Source organism: Arachis ipaensis, chromosome B10 (assembly GCF_059453495.1).
Source record: "Arachis ipaensis isolate K30076 ecotype BB chromosome B10, ASM5945349v1, whole genome shotgun sequence".
NCBI classification, from domain to species: domain Eukaryota; kingdom Viridiplantae; phylum Streptophyta; class Magnoliopsida; order Fabales; family Fabaceae; genus Arachis; species Arachis ipaensis.
The window spans coordinates 42,046,195-42,064,262 of record NC_142435.1 but is presented as its reverse complement, the minus strand read 5'-3'; the positions used below and the strand labels follow the sequence as shown (position 1 = coordinate 42,064,262).

The window sequence follows — 18,068 nt, the reverse complement described above, 5'->3', positions numbered from 1 at the left end:
TTTACTTACAGAAATATAAAGACTTAAATATTCAAGTTATTTTGATAAAAAAATATCGACAATTAATAGAAAATGTCAAGCATCAGAATTGTTATTCATTAATGCATACAAATATATAATTCCAATCATGTATGTCTTAATAATAATAATTATTATTATTAATAATTATTATTATTAATAAGCCATGCTTGACTGTGAGTTATATTTTTGTATGCATTAATGAGAAATGATTCTTTAAACTGTGTTGCCAATTCGAATTCAGTTGTACAAGTAACGTTCCGCACCTTGGATCCAAATGTTAATCGCACAACGGCACAAGTAAAATTTAAACATTAATAATATATAGTAAAAAAAATAAAGAACTAAAAAAAAGGTATGGCAAGCAGTAAAGTTAACTAGAAGACAACACGTGAACCATTCCAATGTATTCTTACATTCACATTTATCACTATTCACATTATACATATTTAGTTTAATCAATAAAAATGATAGATTAATGGACATGTTAATAGCTACTAATGCACTAGTCCAAATAATGTCTATTGTGTATGTGGAAATAACATTTATTTTTTTATAAGAAATGGGGCTAAAGCCCAAGAAAACTACACAAACAACTCTAGAAAGAGAAGTATCAATGGCGTCTGCCATGAAATATGAAGAAATAACAGAAGGTGAACTAAAGAAAAAGTGGCATCCTAACTGCAGATTATGACCTTGTGCCGCCAGTCGATCAGCACAAGCATTTGCTTCCCTGAATTCATGATGAATTTCCCAAGCGGTAAACCTGTGACATCTGGAATTAATCGCAAGTACCCAAATTAGTACTGAAACATGCCAAAAACTTACCATCATGATCCCTTATGATACCACCGCAAGCCATCAGTTCCTTCTTTTGTGACTGAGCCATCAGTATTTAATTTGAAGAATGGCGAGGCAAAGGGCATCCATCTAATTTGTTTCTCAAAAAAGGAACCAACTCTACTCCTGGATCGAGAAAGCTCGGATTGTGCAAAATGGTAGTGTTTAGCTAGATGTAAAGCTGTCCAACAAATGGAATCTCCTTGCATAGAGTGGTCAGCCTCAAAGATGAACTTGTTCTGCCGAAACTAGAGGGTATTCATTGTGCAAACAAAGATCAGGGGCCAAGGAACACCTTGGTGGTGGGATTGAGCCGATAGATTTTCCAGGAGCCAAGAGTAGAGAGGCTTACTGAAAAAAGTATCCATATTCAATGAATTATCTATGCTCTACCATGTCTCGTGCACAACTTTACAATCTTGGAGGACATGGAGCACAGATTCAGGATAAAGACCACAAATACAGCAAAGATCATCCGGTGCCATTCTTCTTCGAAAACGAATGTAATTACAATCTTACATAGTTAAGCTAATGATAATAGTCTAGCTGCATCTCCCATATTCAATTCCGAACCCAGAGTGTCACACCTTTTGCATAGTATATACTATATAGCTCTTTATGACAAGGAAAACGTGGTATTACCAGATCTTGCTTTGTGAGAAGCGAATAAAAGTTTCAACAATTCATCATGATAGCGGGAGACAAAGGGGAGCCTTCGAGCAACAGTTGAGTTGTCTCTGTGTGACCTCAAGGTGACAGTTTCAAGCCGTTAAAACAATCACTGATATAATTATCAGGTTATAATGAGTACATTACACACTTTCGGTGGGGATGCTTGTGTACTGAATTGCCCATCATGACAACGGGAGTACTTGTAGCAGGTCAAAGGGACACACCTTTAACATGAAGATCACCCATATAATATGGATAGAATTCCCCCCCTGATTCATACTGTTGGCACTTCACAATTCTAGAAAGGACATGACCTCAGCCCTTTTATAGGGTCTTCAGAAGCTATAGCAGTAATACTCATGTTTTGATAGAATTTTCAAGTATGTTAGTCACAAATTTCTGACCTCAACTAAACTGTGTGCTGGTAGTTTTCTTAATCCCACCTCATTAACCATATCTCTTACCTGCTCTGCATCTCTCCACCTTCCCACTGCAGCATAAAGTTTGGCCAACAATACATAATTTCCAGTGTTTTCAGGCTCGAGCTCGAAAGCCCACCTTGCAGCTACCTCTCCCAGTTCAACATTCTCATGAACCACACAAGCACCAAGTAGTGCACCCCAAGCAGCGTGGTTAGGTGTTATAGGCATTGTTCTAATAAGGCTATATGCATCATTGAGTCGACCAGCACGACCAAGAAGATCAATTATGCAAGTATAATGATCAACATTGGGAATAGCATGATGTTGTTTAAGCATAAACTTGAACAAAGACAAACCCTCATCAACCAAACCTGCATGGCTGCAAGCATGCAGAACAGAGGTGAAAGTAACTTGATTCGGTTTCACTCCAGACTGTACCATTTGATTGAAAAGTGAAACAGCCATTTCACCATGCCCGTGTTTTCCATATGCAGAAATTATTCCACTCCAAATGATAATATCCTTTTCTGTCATAGGAATTATATTAAAAACCTGGTGAGCATATCCTAAACTACCACACTTGGAGTATATATCGACTAGAATACTTGCTACTTCAAGTCTGGAAAGAAATCCCAACTTTATAAGGTAACAATGCATGTTCATTGCCTGTTGTAGGTCGGCAAGAATAGCATATGCAGGAAGCATACTATTAAAGGTTACGTTGTCAGGTTGTACGTCATTCGCTAACATTTGTTTAAAAAGTTCTATTGCTTCTCTTGCAAGGCCATTGTGTATGAACCCAGATAGAACCGCATTCCACACGGGTGTTCTCTTTTTAGAGGTTTTCATGAACAGTTTATAGCTGAGATTGCCACAGGCGCATTTCGCATACATGTCAATCAAGGATGTTTCCACATGAACCTCTGAATCAAGCCAATGCCTTATTGCCCATGCGTGTAAGCACTTGCCATGTTTCAAAGAAGCCAAACTGCCACAGGCTGATAGTAGAGAAGTAATAGTTACTGAATTTGGTTTCACTCCTTCGCACTGCATCATCGGACAAAGCACCAAAGCACTTCTTGCATCGCCACTAATCATGTATCCATTTATCAAAGTTGTCCATGCCACCACATCCTTCTCCTTGATCCCATTCACTAATTTCCATGCCTCTTTCATATGACCACACTTAAAATACATGTCCAGCAATGCATTCCTGACTGTCATATTTTCCAAGAAACCCTTTTCCTTAACTAACAAATGAACCTCTTTCCCAAGCTTCACATTTTTCAAAAGCCCACAAGCTGGCAGTACTGAAACCACACTTGCACAATCAGGCTCTACACCCACATCCATCATTCTATTATACATCCTCAATGCTAACTCAGCACAATTATTCCGAAAGTACCCGTTAATCATTGTATTCCAAGACACCACAGTTCGTTGCTGCATCAAGTCAAAAACCAGCTGGGCTGCCTCTTTCTCCCCAGCATTCATATACATCGCCAGCAAAGAGTTCTGGACAAATGTGTCCGAATCAAACCCGACCCTCAATGTCCGACCATGAACTCCAACACCCATATCAAACAAGGACAAATCACTACAACCCTTGATGACTATTGGGTATGTGAAATTGTCAGGCGCAACATGGTCCGAATCAAGCATTTCGGCAAACAAGTTAAGAGCATTGCGGGGTCTTCCGATTTGAACATACATCCTCATCATGGTGTTCCAGGAGAACAAGCTCCGTCGGGGCAAATTATCAAACAGGTGGGATGCATAGGAAGCATGGCTGCATTGGGCGTAGCTTGTGGAAAGCATTGAGCAAAAATCAGAAGAGGAGAGAAGGCCAAGGGTGAGGATGAAGGCATGAAGCTTTTTGGTCTCAGAAAGTAAGTGAGATGCTGAATATCTTCGCAATAGCGATTCACACTTCGCTACAAGGCTCCCAAAGCTCTTGTCTTTATTTGAAACCTTAATTGCCCTATTCATTTGTTCTATTTCAAAACGCCTACAGAAAGGTAGAAAAGCCTTGCCTTTGGTATTTCTGAATGAAATGAAGATAGGTGCGACGAATCTTGGTCATTTTGGCACTGTGGCAAATACCAGCAACAATGCAACCTTGGATGGAAATGGTGGCCGTGGATGGGAATTTCTTGTTAATGTAAGTTCCTAGAGACGTGCAGAAAAACCATACTTGTCAGAGCCATAGCAGAAACTCACATCTAGGATGAAAATGGCTTAAGTAAATCAAACAAACACAAGGGAACTACAAGTGGACTAACCCCTATGATTTTTAATGACAATTGAAATCTCTATGTACAATTTTAGCATGAATTGCATCATGATCAGAGAACATAGGAAGAGACCATCTTAATGAATATTAATTTATAATGGTTACAAAGACGAGCATAAATAAGCAAGACCATGCTACAGTGATGATTCACATACTCCACAGCTAAACTTAAAGGATAATCTATTATGTATTAATGCTATGCCTAATAATGACACTGTAATATCCAGAGCCACTTCCATTGCGGCATTCAAACACCACGTCATGTATAAACAAGGGATTCAATAGCAAGATAAAAAAGTATTAAAGCTCAAAAGTTTAATGAAGATAATAGTTAATAGTTAACGTAAACAAAGGGGGGAAGGTGAAACCTTGAATAGCATCTCTAGGAGTCTTAAATCCCAAACTGATAGCTTTACAGGCCTCTGTCCCACCCACAATTTCTTCGAACTGCATCATAGAGATTCCAAGATGCTCATTAGTCATTAGTCAGTACATTACGAAGACAAAGTTTTCAATCCAAAATAAATAACCAACACATTATGGAGATAGCGCTGAAAAGGGGGTGGCTCGACCTTGCGTGGTGCAAGTAGCAGCAAGAAAGAGATGCACGAATTTTAATAACAAAATAGCAAATATTCATGCAATAAGAGTAAGTTACATTCATCAGCTATAGATTCCTCCTTCATTTATCTCGAAGTTAATTATAAACCATAAGATGATTCATGCATTTCATTTCATGGAAAGGGAAAATTCTTCAATTTCTCACACAATTTTTAATGGTCTTTGTGTTTTTTGTTTTGGGTAAATATTATGAATTGCATCCTTTTAGAAAATTTAACATAATCTTTATACCATCTTTTACTTTATAGCCATTATTATTCCTTTCACTTCTCAATAACGTATCAATATAAAACAAATTGATAGAAACATGTTTGGTTTAGTTTACAAGAGGAAAAGTAAGTAGTCTAATTGCTGGTCTTTAGTTGTTTTAGCTCCTACTTCCTAGTTGCTGTGAATTAGCTATCTGCTTGTTTCCTTTGAGCTGCACTAGCAAGCATAAGGGCAATAGTTCTTAGTCCTAGCTGCTGCCTATAAATACTAGATGATTAGTTAGTTTTAGTTTTGTGAATTTTCTGTTAAAACTGTTAGAACTGAAGAGGAAGAACACCCTCCATAGTTGGTAGTTCCAACCGTGTATTTGAATAAGGGAATCGTGATTTGCAATCCCTGGTTCATCAATAAAGCCTGCCGTTTCTGCTGCTCCCTGAACCTATCACAAATACATACCAACAAAATATAATACATCTTGGTAATGGTATTTTGGGTATACAATTATATCAGCAGTCAGATTTGTCCTCGGAGAAAATAAATCTCTATGAATTCAGTTAGGCTGCGTTTTTGTTTTTGGAGACAGGACAGAACATAGACACTGAGACAGAGACAATAGAACAGAGACACTAAAAATTATCTTTTATGTATTGTGTTTGGATATGATGGACAAGACACTAACGTAATGTCCAGTATTATGTTTGGATACACATGAACAAGACTAAAATATTAGGTAAAATGACTAAAATGGACATACCTCCCCTCCCTCCCTGTATCTCTTATCCTTGCCCTCCCTAACCCTTCGCTAAACTCTTCTCACTCTCTCAGGTAGGACCACTCTTCAACGCATTGCATTCCGTTTTACCATACCTCTCTTGATTGCAAGAATGTTGCCATTGTTCCCATTCTCATGAATCATGTTAAAGTACGCTCTTCTTCAAACCCCAAATTCTGTTTCCCACTCTGCTCTCCGTCTTTGCTTCCCTTCAAATTCATCCCTACACTCTCACTTTCAGCCCCCATCACTTGATGAAGCTGTTGATTCCTTCACTCGCTTGCTCTTTATGCGTCGCCCTCCATCCATCATTCAATTCACCAAGATTTTGGGATCTCTTGCCAAGACCAACCATTGCCCCACTGCCATTTCCCTTTTTCAGCAATTGCAATCCAGGGTAATCGCTCCCAACTTATTTACTTTGAATATCTTAATCAATTGTTGCTGCGGAATGGTTTGGATCACTCTTGCTGTCTCTGGTTTTGCAAAGATTTTCAAGAGTGATTTTCAGCCTTATACCGTAACATTGACAACAATCATCAAAGGTTTATGTGGTAACGCTGAAAAAGCACTGCACTTTCATGACAAAGTGCTGGCTCATGGATTTCATTATTAGTTTTATGAGCACTTCCATGTTGGAACACTATATTTTTTGTTTTGTCAATACAAGAAGAAATTTGTTATTGAAAAATAGACAGTGTTGTGAATCATCTTTGTTATTGATTATTGTTTCTGGTCATAATATTTGAGCTATATCTAGAATGGCTATGTATGTGTATGTGGATGAGCTTCATCATGAATGAATTTGGGTAATGTTTCCTATATTGTCTTTGCTGCAAGAAATGCTACTATCCCATTGGTCATATTTTACTGAAGAAAGAATAAAGACAGGGTTGATTGTTTACTCAAAATCAAACTCATGTAAATATGCATCGTTAGTTAAACCCTTAAAACTGGGTAATTAAGGAGCTAATGCTTAGCAGTATTCATAATAGTTAGAGTTGGTTGGGAGTTACGGGATTCTACTATTTTGTGCAGTTCTTGTTAGCTTGTTGCCCCCACTATAAAGAAAATATCCTCTATATATTCTTCTAATTATCATATCACCAAATCATTAATTCTTTCATTGATTCAGCTTCTGCAAATTCCAGTTTTTTTCTGTCATTCAAAGCCAAACTGAGCAAAGTTTCATGTAGGTGCAATATTAAATTTTGATCAAAATTTACTACCTGGATACTATTATTAGTACTTGACTATATGAATTGAGCTTATCATGAAATTTATGTGAGTTTGGTTTTACTCACGTGGTGGTTTCATTAAATTCTGCTAGCTGTATTTCATGGGTGACTTGGTGTGGATGTAACTACTCACTCTTTGGCCAGTTTCATTTATTATGCAGGTCTAGTTCCAGAGTTTCAATTGTTACTTTCGAATACTAAGTGTCTGTTTTCACTTTCTCATTAACAATTTAAGTGTATTTAAATATATTTAATTATGTATTGATATGTCAACAGAATTAACTTTTCAACACTCATCTCATCAATGGTCATTCAAAAAACTGGGTATTGATCATATATATCTTCTGACTATGTAACCAACTATCTGGAAACATACACAGGCTAAGTTCTTGTAATGTCAGGGGTGTGGTAAAAGATTAAGATGATTATAATTTGTAAATAAGACAGAAGCATAAGTTGTTACCCAAGTGAACTTGAATCTCTCCAAGAATCCAAATTCCATTTATCTTTGAATCCCTTTCCTAATTTCATAGAGTTCATTAAAAACAAATGGACCAGTTCATAATTAATATTACATGATATTGGTTAGCATAAACATACTAATATTAGAACAAATCAAGAATACCAACTGTGCAGTTGCTAGCATAAAAGTATATAATCAAGGCTCAAGCATTAACATATTTTTAAAAATCAGAACAATTTAAAATTAATAAATCAGGATTGGGACAAATAAAAAATATCTTCTTTTTTAAAATAAGTTATTTTAGTTAACATTTGTTCAGATTTTCAATTAAAGTAAAAAAAAAAAAAAATTAAAATCAAGAGTGGTTATGCTGGTATACCTGCAGGTGCTATTTCAGACGGCGGCGGCAACATGAGGAAGAGCCGAAGAGGTGAACACAGACAGGTCAGCAACGTGAGGAACGTGGAGAATGGTGAGAGGCGAGTTGGCGGCTGATGATGAAGTGTAATAGAGGAAGAAAGGGAAGGCGGCGGCTCTGGCGCCTGGTTGTCGCCGGTGATGGCGAGCTGCCAGGGGGGTAGAGGAACTGAGGCTCTGACTGTGCGGCAGGCACGCAGAGGTGCTGATGTTGCTGGATTCTTCATTTGTTTCGGACTTTCTTTGGAGTTTTCTTGTTGCGGGTTGGGCCTGGCAGACCGACCCGATCCGAAAGAAACCCGGGTGCAACACAAAATTCAAAACAGAAATTGCTTCCCCATCTCCCTCTCCTTTGCGATTCCTGCTGCTGCGTTTCCAGAAGGACAAGACGACGATGACCGCCTGAGGAGCACTACTTCTACCAGAGAACCACCGTGCCAGGTCGACGTGGAGCTAACGCCGGCAGGCTACCTAAAACACTCCCTATCATCGGTTAAGCCATCGGACCGCAGAGGATCTCTCCTTCCAGCGAGGTTCCTGTTTGGTTCCGACTAGGTTCCGCAAGCGCTCCGAGTGCTACGTCGTGTGTGCCGCCGGCGAGTTTGTTTGAGATGATTCTTGGTACTGTGATACCACCGGCGCAACGCAGCGTTGTTGCGCAATCTTCTCTCCCGGGAGCTTCCTCACGGCCGAATCGACTCTCAGTTTGGACTTTGGAGTTTGGACTAGCTATTTGTGGATTGGATGTGCGTTAAATCAAAGTTTCGGAAACGGAACCGGTTAATTACTAATTTATTAGTTGGAAAAACTACCAAAAGTACCATGAAGTTTACAAACGTTGACAAAAGAACTCATAAACTAAGAAAATTAACGCTGTAACCATGAAAGATGGGTTCCGTATCACAAAAGTATCAAAATTTTAATTTTTTGTTGATTTTTTAATAAAATTCCTAAACTACCCTACACTCAACCTCAATTCACTTTTTCAACCTTTCATAACTCAATTTGCACCAACTCTTGTCATGGAATCCAAAACTACTCCTACAACAAACCAGACCGAAATCAATGGTAGTGGTGGTGGTGGTAGAGGATCGGACCTCAACCGATTCACTCATAAGTTTATAATCCATACCCAAACCAAATTAATCAAACACCAAAAAATATTCAAAACATAAAAATTTTCAAATCCATTCATCCAATTTCAATTCACTTTAGCAAAATTAGAAATAGAAAAAGCCATCAACCATAAAAAATCAACAAATTCATTCATCCAATTTAAAATTTATTTCAGCAAAAATTAGAAGTAGAAGTAGCCATCAATTGGATCTTCTGTAAATCAATCTCAGCCTTCATAAAAAATAGAAGCAGATTTAAAAAAAAAATAGAACAGTATCATTTTAGTAGTAACTAAATCAATTTCTGAAAAGAAGAAAAATAAAATAAAAATGTTTTAAAAAAAAACATTTTTCTTCGCCGGCCGACTGTAACATCTTCAATGGCAGAACCTCCATCCACAGTGCCGCCTCCCTTTCTTCTCTGATTTCTCTTTACCGAACCCGCTTTCTGCATGCAAGAGTACCACGACCCCTCTCTCTTCTCAGGTGTGCGACGACGGTGTTCTCCTCGGCTGGGTCAGACACGCCACGACGACGTTCTCCTCGGTTGCAACAGGTGCGCCACGGCAACATTCTCCTCAGGTTGGGTCACAGGTGTGCGATGAAGGTGTTGTAATCACCTTAATAGTGAGAGGGAGAAGCAGTGAGAGGGGAAGAGATTGGCGGTAATGGAGTAGGTGGGTGGCGGACGACAATGAGGAGGTAAGAGGAGAGTTTCTGTGACTCTGTGAGGGTTTCTGAGGGATAAGTGAGGAGAGAGGAAGAAGAGAAGAGAGGGAGTAACGGTAGAATGGGATTAGGGTGGGGTAGTTTAGGAATTTTATTAAAAAATCAACAAAAAATTAGGATATGGATACTTTTGTCATACGAAACCCATCTTTCATGGGTACAGCGTTAATTTCCTTAGTTTATGGGTACTTTTATCAGCGTTTGTAAACTTCATGGGTACTTTTGGTAGTTTTTTCTTATTAGTTTATTGATTTAATTCGTTCAACGTAGATTAACAGAAAAAAATATTTTATAATAAAATAATAAATAAAATATCGGTCCCATTTTGTTATTAATAGTATTTCTGCCAACTTTTGTCAATTCTTATTTATAATTGTGTTTAATGGAAGTGTTTTCGTGGATGTGTCTAATAAAAATATTTTTTTTATGGCTGTGTTTAATAGAAGTGTCTTTATAGATATATTTTCTGGATGTGTCTCTTTATATATATGTTTAAAATATAATAATTAATTATTATTGGCAATAAGTTAGCAGATAATATGTTAGTACCCTATACTTTTCCATAAAATATAAATAAATATACTAAAACATAATTATAGTCTAGTATAAACATAATTATTTAGATAGATGAGTGGTTATATCTGATTGGATAGAATAAGGAACGAAGATGTAAGAGAGAGAGAGTTGAAGTAGCCCTATTATGAGAAAGATGATAGAATTGCGTCTTTAGTGATTTGAATATTGATGAGCAGATATTTTATACGTTTTTTGACATCATTTTCATATAATTTTTAGTACTTTTTATTTAGTTTTTATTAAGTTTTTATAGGTTTTAGTATTAAATTCACATTTTTTAATTCTACTGAGTTTTTTTGTTTTTGGACAATTTCAGGTATTTTCTGGCTGAAATTGAGGAGTTGGAGCAGAAGTCTGATTCAGAGACAGAGAAAGTACTGCAGATGCTGTTCGGATTTGACTTGCCTGTATTCGGAAGAGCTTTTCTAGAGCTATAGAAGTCCAAATGGAGCGCTCTCAACGGCTATGGAAAGATGACTTCTAGAGCTTTCCAGCAATATATAATAGTCCATACTTTGCTTCAGATTAGAAGGCCCAAAATTGGCGTCCAACGCTAGCTTCCTGCCCCCTTCCTAGCGTCCAGCGCCCAAAGAGCAGAGACCAAGGTACAAATGCCCAGAGAGGACCCCCTAGCTGGCGTTCCACGCGCAAGATACCTCATAGCATGTGGATCTCATCAAAACTCAGCCCAAACACTCACCAAGTAGGTCCCAAAAGTGGATTTTAGCACTAAATAGACTATTTTATCCTTACTATTCATTTGTTTAGTATTTAAAGTGTATTTTACATAATCATTGAACAACACGCATACCATTCAGTCCTATTTTCATTTTTACTTTGTATTTTTACTTCAGTATGAGTTTCTAAATCTCCTAGGTTGAGGGGAGGAGCCCTACTGAGTCCTATGAATTAATAAAAGTATTTCTGTTTCTTCTTCGATCCGTGTTTGATTTACTTCTAAGATGTATATCCGATCTTCATCGTGGTGAATAGGATGATCTGACAAATTATCTCTGTTCATCACATTAAGACGAACGTGCCTGACAAACACCCGCACCTACTTGGGTTCGTGTGAATACTTGGCAGGAAAGCACGAGCCAACAACTATGTTTATACATCTCTCAGACTGTTAATCCATGACTTCGTTAGGGACTTCTTGAGACACCAGTTTAGCCGATTTCCAGGAAGATTAGGGTCTCCATGGTATAGGCTAGAATCCAAAGAAGTAGCGTTCTCTGATCCGGAAGATTCGACCTTGTCCGTGGCGCTTTGAGTAGGATCGCTAGGAGAATGACTTGCTAGCGCTTCACCCTTCGTCAGATTGGATGACCACGGCCAATGGCGTTCAATCTGTAGCAGAGGAGATCAATGACCACGGCCCATGGCGTTGATCACATACAGCCTGCCATAGAAGAAGATCATTCACAACCAGAGAAAACAGTAGTACCAGAGTTAATTCAGAAAGACAACGCAACTCCAATCCTTAACCATATTCCTATTAGTATTTTCTACCTCTTTTGCTTTATTAGTTATATGTCTTCATAGTTTCACAATCAACAACCTTCTGATTGTGCCTGACTAAGACCTGCAAGATAACTGACGTTGGGATTTTTTATCAGTAAAAAATTTTATAAAAATAGTTGCGTTGTAGATATAGTTTCTAAACCAACAGAAATCCCTTCGTACAAAAGTTTTGGTTGTCACAAGTAACAAACCCCTAAATAAATTGATAACCGAAGTATTCAAACCTCGGGTCGTCTTCTCAAGGAACTGCAGGGAAGTATGTTCTTATTATTGGTTATAGAGGTTGTAAATTGGGGTTTTGAGAATGAGGAGCGAATGGTTTAATTAACAATTAAAGTAAATGAAGAACAAGTAATTTAAATGGCAAGTAAAATAAATAGATGACTGTAAATAAACTTTTAGCAAGGTATGAGAAATTAGAGGTCCTATCCTAGCTATCCTTATCAATGATGATGAAAATTGAATCTTAATTCCACTTTGTTAACCTTTATTAAGGCAAAGGAAAGTCAAGGGATTAATTGGTTTGATCTTCGGATCCTATTTATTTCCTAAGAAAAGATTGGGATTATTGAAGTTTAATTTAATTAACAAAGATAACAATTATCAATCATGTTTGAGTTTGATAACTCCTGAGTTACTGATTTCTTAACCAAGACCAAAAGGAGAAAAGTAAATCTACTGGAATAAAAATGTCTTCAGATGGGAATAACAATAATGTAAATAAAAGAAAGCAATAATAAATTGAAATACCTCAAATAACATTAATTCAAAGAGTAATCTGTAACATAGAAGAATTCATAAATAAAATTGGGAAAATAATAAAAAGGAATATTGAACCTGATAAAAAGAGATAATCCTGAAAGCGCATAAAATCCTAAATCTAAATCCTAATCCTAAAGAGAGAGGAGAGAATCTCCCTCTCAAAACTAAATATAAATCATGGAAAACTAACTAATTGGAGACTCTCCTTGAATGGATGCATTCCCCCACTTCATAACCTCTGGTCTATGCCTTCTGGACTTGGATTTGGGCCAAAAAGGGCTTCAGAATTCGCTATGAGCGTTTTCTGCAATTTCTGGTGCGTGGCCTCTGTCACGCGGTCGCGTCAGTCATGCGGCCGCGTCAATGCTTTTTCGCGCTGGCATGCGGCCGCGTCGCCCATGCGATCGCGTGGCTGCCAGTTTCTTCAAAAACTCTGTTTTGTACTTTTCTTCCATTTTTGTGTGTTTTCTTTCCATCCTTTAAGTCATTCCTGCCTTAGAAGATCTGAAACTACTCAACACACGAATCACGGCATCGAATGGAAATAAAGGGTAATCAAAATAATTATTTTTAAGCATAGGAAACATGTTTTTCACATACATCACATAATAAGGAAGGAAAAGTAAAACCATGCAATTATTATGAATAAGTGGGTGAAAGATTGAATAAATCACTCAGATTAAGCACAAAATATATCATAAAATATGGGTTTATCAACCTCCCCACACTTAAACAATAGCATGTCCTCGTGCTAAGTCCAAGAGTAATGTTAGGTTAAAGTGGTGGAATGCCATGCAATGCAATCTAATCTAAATGCAACTACCTAGATGCATCATGCAATTCTAATTTTTATTCACTTGTATATAAAGCTTGCATGTAGTTGAATTAATTCACATTCTCAAGGAGTCATATATATATATATATATATATATATATATATATAGCCAAACCTTAGATAGTTGATAAAGTGCCTTTACAATTGAAATGGGAGAGAAAAACATTTTATAAACTTGCAAGACAATTAATAATTTCAGCAGAGATATATGTTAATGAGCTATTGAACCCTCACTGGATTTTGTGTTTACTCTCTAGTCACTCAGTGTTTATTGGGTTAATCACTCTATTCTTCTTTTTATTCTTACTTTCTATAACTTTGTTCTTCATCTAATCAATCAACAATTATAGAATATAGGCATACAAAAGTCATGAGGTCTTTAATTAAGGTTGTAATGGGGCCAAGGTAAAGGTAAAGGTATATGTATAAGGCTAAGTGAGCTAATTAAGCGAATCCTTGATTAGTCTAAGATCTCACCTAACATACATACTTTGTAAAGCAAAACTTCTTTACCTATGTTCCCACTTTTTTCCACTTTTGATGTTACATGCTCATACTTTAACTTTTGTCCCATGTGCATTTATTTTGCATTTAGGGAATCTTTTTGTGTCCCCTTTATTCCAATACTGAAAAATAACATTTTTTTATTGCACATGGTAATTCAATTATTTGATTTTACATGAGCATGCTTCCCAAAATTTTTATTTGAATAATTTTATTCTTTTCAACTTTTCTACCTTTTGTTTTTATCATCCATGTTCCCAATAGGTTTCCCACACTTAAACAATTACACACTTTCTATCTTAAGCTAACTAAGGATCCAACTTGAAATTTTTATTTTGTTTTTCTGCTTAAGGCTAGTATTGTGCCTTATAGAATAAGAGGGGATTTAAAGGCTCAAGGGGGCTAACAAGGGTGATGTAAAGGGTAGGCTAATTTGGGATAAGTGAGCTAAAATTAAACAATGGCCTCAATCACTCTCTTGGTATGTATTTCTATTCTATAATCGGACATATAGATTAAAACAAAGTAAAGAACATCAGAAAAAAAAAGAAGGGCGGAACACACAGGAATAAAAATTATGGTTTGAATGTAACCATACAATTAAGCTCAAAACTCACAAGCTGTGTGTTCTCTAACTCAAAAATCATATATCAATTATGTATGTCATGCAAGTAAAATTAAAAGTTCCCATTATTCTCAATGTAAAACTTAAGGTGGCTTTAAAGTTCTAGTGTTTCTCCTTAATGAAATGTTGTAAAAAAATTAACTAACTAATATGTAATGCTACATATACAAGTCGTGTGGATTGTTTCTTATTATGTTCAAGTTCCTAGTTTACTCTCTTTTTATATTTTTCAATTTAAACTAAGCTATCTTATGCTAAAAAGGGTAAACTATACTAATTAATCCACAATTTCTATAACTAATAAGTTAGAATTGCTACTAAACTAAGTGGCTAAAATATGAACTAAAGTGCAAAATGCAGAAATAGAGTAAAAATACATAAAAATAGCAATATATAAGTACTGAGAAAATAAAAATAAAAATAAAAAAAATACAGAAAAGTAGCAAAATAAAATGAAAAAGTCTGTAGTGGTCACCAAAAGAATACGCCAGAGATGGCGACCTCCCCACACTTAAAATGAAGCATCGTCCCTGATGCTCACTCAAGCAGGGTATGAAGGGGTGTCATCACTGGAAGGACGGATAGCTAGAGTCTCTGTGGTGGCGGTCTGAGGATCTGCCTGCTGCAGAGGAGGTGCTGACTGGATAGGGATCTCGGAGTCTACAGCCTAAATCTGAGGCGGAGCCTCCTGATGTGATGCGGCCTGCCGTGTGCCTGCCTGTGCAGCCTCGCTCTGTGGATGGGTTTCTGCCTCGTGATCATCCGCCTCCTCCTCAGATGCCTCGGATGGTGTGTCAGGCTCGGAGGGGATGTCGCCAGATCGTATCATCAGCTTCAGGTGCTCATAGCGTCGCTTGTTGCGATGCTCCATCTGGTCAAGCCGTCGAAATAGGCGGTGCACTAGGTGATAGATGGGCTCTGAGGTAGGTGGAGGTGCAGCGGTGGTAGCAGGGGTAGCTGTGGAAGAAGAGGGGCTGGCAGATGGTGTGGCTGTCTCAGCAGTAGCAGTGAGGAATGGAGGTCTGTAGCCTAAAGCCAGAAAGTTCCTACTGTGAGGGATAATCTTCTTACATTCTGCAGCAGGTGGCTTCTCATCAGCATCCTCCCAAGGCACGTCAGCTCGACGGCCTAGCTGTGTAATCAGATAAGGAAAGGGAAGAGTGCCTCGGACGTGGACCCTGGCCATATAGTACCGGATAAAGCGTGGCAGGTACAGGTCCTTACCCTCCATCACACACCATAGGAGGGTGATCATAGCGGCAGGGATCTCTGTCTCACGGGTACTCGGCATAATGAAGTTGCTAAGTATCTGATGCCATGGCCGAGCCTCATCATTTAAGTAAATTCGCTTGATTCCCTTTGGCATGGTAGTGTTCTGACCCATAATCCAAGAAACGGTCGGGTCAAGGGCTATCCTGGCCTTGACTGCATCCCAATCAAACTTCATGAAGCGCATATCCTCCTCAGCTCTTTGATAACCATCCAGCTGATCAGATTTAGGCAGAAGTTTCAGAACATCTTCAATGGCCTCTTCAGTGACCAGAATCTGCTTCTCTCTAAGGTTCACTGCATCTAGAGAAGTCTTGAAGTAATTGCAGTAGAATTCCCTTACCCAAGATGCATTGACCTCAGTCAGGTTTCTCTCCAGGAAGAACCAGCCTCTTTGTTTGATCTGATCAGAGGTGTATTACTGGAGTTCTTCTGGGATCTTCAGAGTCCTCTCCAGGTACAGGTTCCTGGAGGTTTCAAACACCGGATACTTCAGCTCACATTATCGGTTTGCAAACTTTACTAGATCAGTAGCAGGGAGTAGCTGGTCGGCCTTCTCCTGCGGGGTAAAGTTTTTCTCCCGCCAGGAGTCATCGTGCATGATATCCATGATGGACATAGCGGATTCTCCTCTTTTACGTTTGCCAGTAGTAGCCTTTGCTTTTCCTTTTCTTTGGCTAGCAGACATCCTGAAAGACAGAAAACCAGGATATAAAAAAAATAGGAAAACGAATAGGCAAATAATCAAAAGAAACACAAAGTGGCAAAGTAGCAATAGAAGAGGAGATTGAGTTAAGCAAATTTGCATTAAGGATTGTACAAGAGTTAGAATACGGAGAAGAAAAATGTCACAATCCAAAATGTACTTCAGTTCAAGTTAATTAGAAAAAGTATCATCATGCCTTGGTTAGAATGTTAAAAGAAAGTGAAAAACCAGAAGAAATTTTTTTTTGAAAGGTTAGGTTTGGTTAGAAACGAGAAATAGTTTAGGAAGTTAAAATTAGTGAGTTAGTAAAAAGTGGGTAAAGTAAGTGGCATCATGATCATATTCCAAGTAATAGGCATTCACAAATAGAAGCTATAGGTAACTCATATCCAAACAAGGAAATTAAGTTGATGATGATTCAGATAGATATAGAAATTGCGAATATTGGAATCTAAACATCAAAAATGCAGATTAAGAACCAGGAAATCAAAAAGAATAAGAAAGCTTGCCCTAGCATTCATGAATTGGTTTGGTAAAAGCAGAGTAAAGCAGAGTTTAAATAGTCAAAACTAAAACATGAATGAAAGTAAAAAACAGTTTATAGAAATTTGGGCAGCATTCCAGCTGAAATTGGATTGTCCCAGAAAATAAACAGCAATCAGAATAGTTTATATGAATGAAAATAGATTGCAATTAAAGAGTATGAACAAGAATGAACTTGAAGAACAGCATATGAACATTATTAACATATAGCAACAGCAGAATTGCGAAAATTATAAAACAAGAAACACGAACAGCGCAATTAAACAAGCCTAAATCCACTAACCACATCCTAGGCTACCTAACAACCTAAAATCCACTACAACATGCATAACTAACTAGCCTAAATATGAACATAAACAGAAAAATATGAATTAACTACGAATGGATAGAAGGGTGGCGTTCGTCGGAACCTGGTAGGCGAATTAAGGAGAGTGGGGCAGAAAGGTGGCTGGGGGATAGTAGCGGTGGCGTTGGGCGCGGCGGAGGAGGGTGGCGGAAGCAGCGGCGGTTGCTGTTTGGAGGCAGGGGCTTCGGGAAGGGAAATGGGGGTGGGGGGAAAGAGAGGGAAGGAAGGGAAGAGGGGGCTTGGGTGGCGGATGGGGGCGTGGCGGTGACGGCGGCGCGGTGGGGTGGTGATCGCGGAGGGGGGCAGTGGCGGTGGAGGGAGGAAGGAGAAGGAAGAAGAAGAAAGAAGGGGAAGGAGGAAGGGGGTGGGTGGCGACGGGGTCTGGGTGGTCGGCGGGGTGGCGGCGGTCGGTGATGGTGGCTGGGTGGTGGTTGGGTGGTTGGAGAAGAAGAGAAGAAGAGAGGAAGGAGAAGGGTTTGGGGGGGCGCGAATGGTAGGGTTCGCGTGACTGGGAAGGTTATAAATTTGAATCCACGCGATCGCGTGGGGCACGGGGTCGCGTGGCTGG

At 38.4% G+C, this 18,068-nt stretch overlaps 1 protein-coding gene across 2 annotated transcripts; it reads right to left on the bottom strand.

The window, feature by feature from the left end:
- Positions 1–410: 410 nt before the first annotated feature.
- Positions 411–8,693, bottom strand: LOC107623247 (Tetratricopeptide repeat (TPR)-like superfamily protein). 2 transcript variants are annotated; one of them, XM_088507836.1, is made up of 4 exons: positions 7,929–8,669; positions 7,550–7,607; positions 4,614–4,692; positions 411–4,121 (listed from the first exon to the last, which is right to left on the bottom strand). In XM_088507836.1, the coding sequence occupies exon 4, from the start codon at positions 3,939–3,941 to the stop codon at positions 1,920–1,922; it is 2,022 nt and encodes a 673-aa protein (XP_088363962.1). In that variant the 5' UTR covers positions 3,942–4,121; positions 4,614–4,692; positions 7,550–7,607; positions 7,929–8,669; the 3' UTR covers positions 411–1,919. The 2 variants fall into 2 exon arrangements, with proteins under 2 accessions (XP_088363962.1, XP_088363959.1); XM_088507833.1 differs by lacking the exon at positions 7,550–7,607 and having other exon boundaries at positions 7,929–8,693.
- Between the last annotated feature and the right edge of the window lie 9,375 nt (positions 8,694–18,068).

Excerpts from the sequence above, each read along its gene's own strand:
- LOC107623247 (XM_088507833.1), bottom strand. The coding sequence starts at position 3,941 with ATGAATAGGGCAATTAAGGTTTCAAATAAAGACAAGAGCTTTGGGAGC.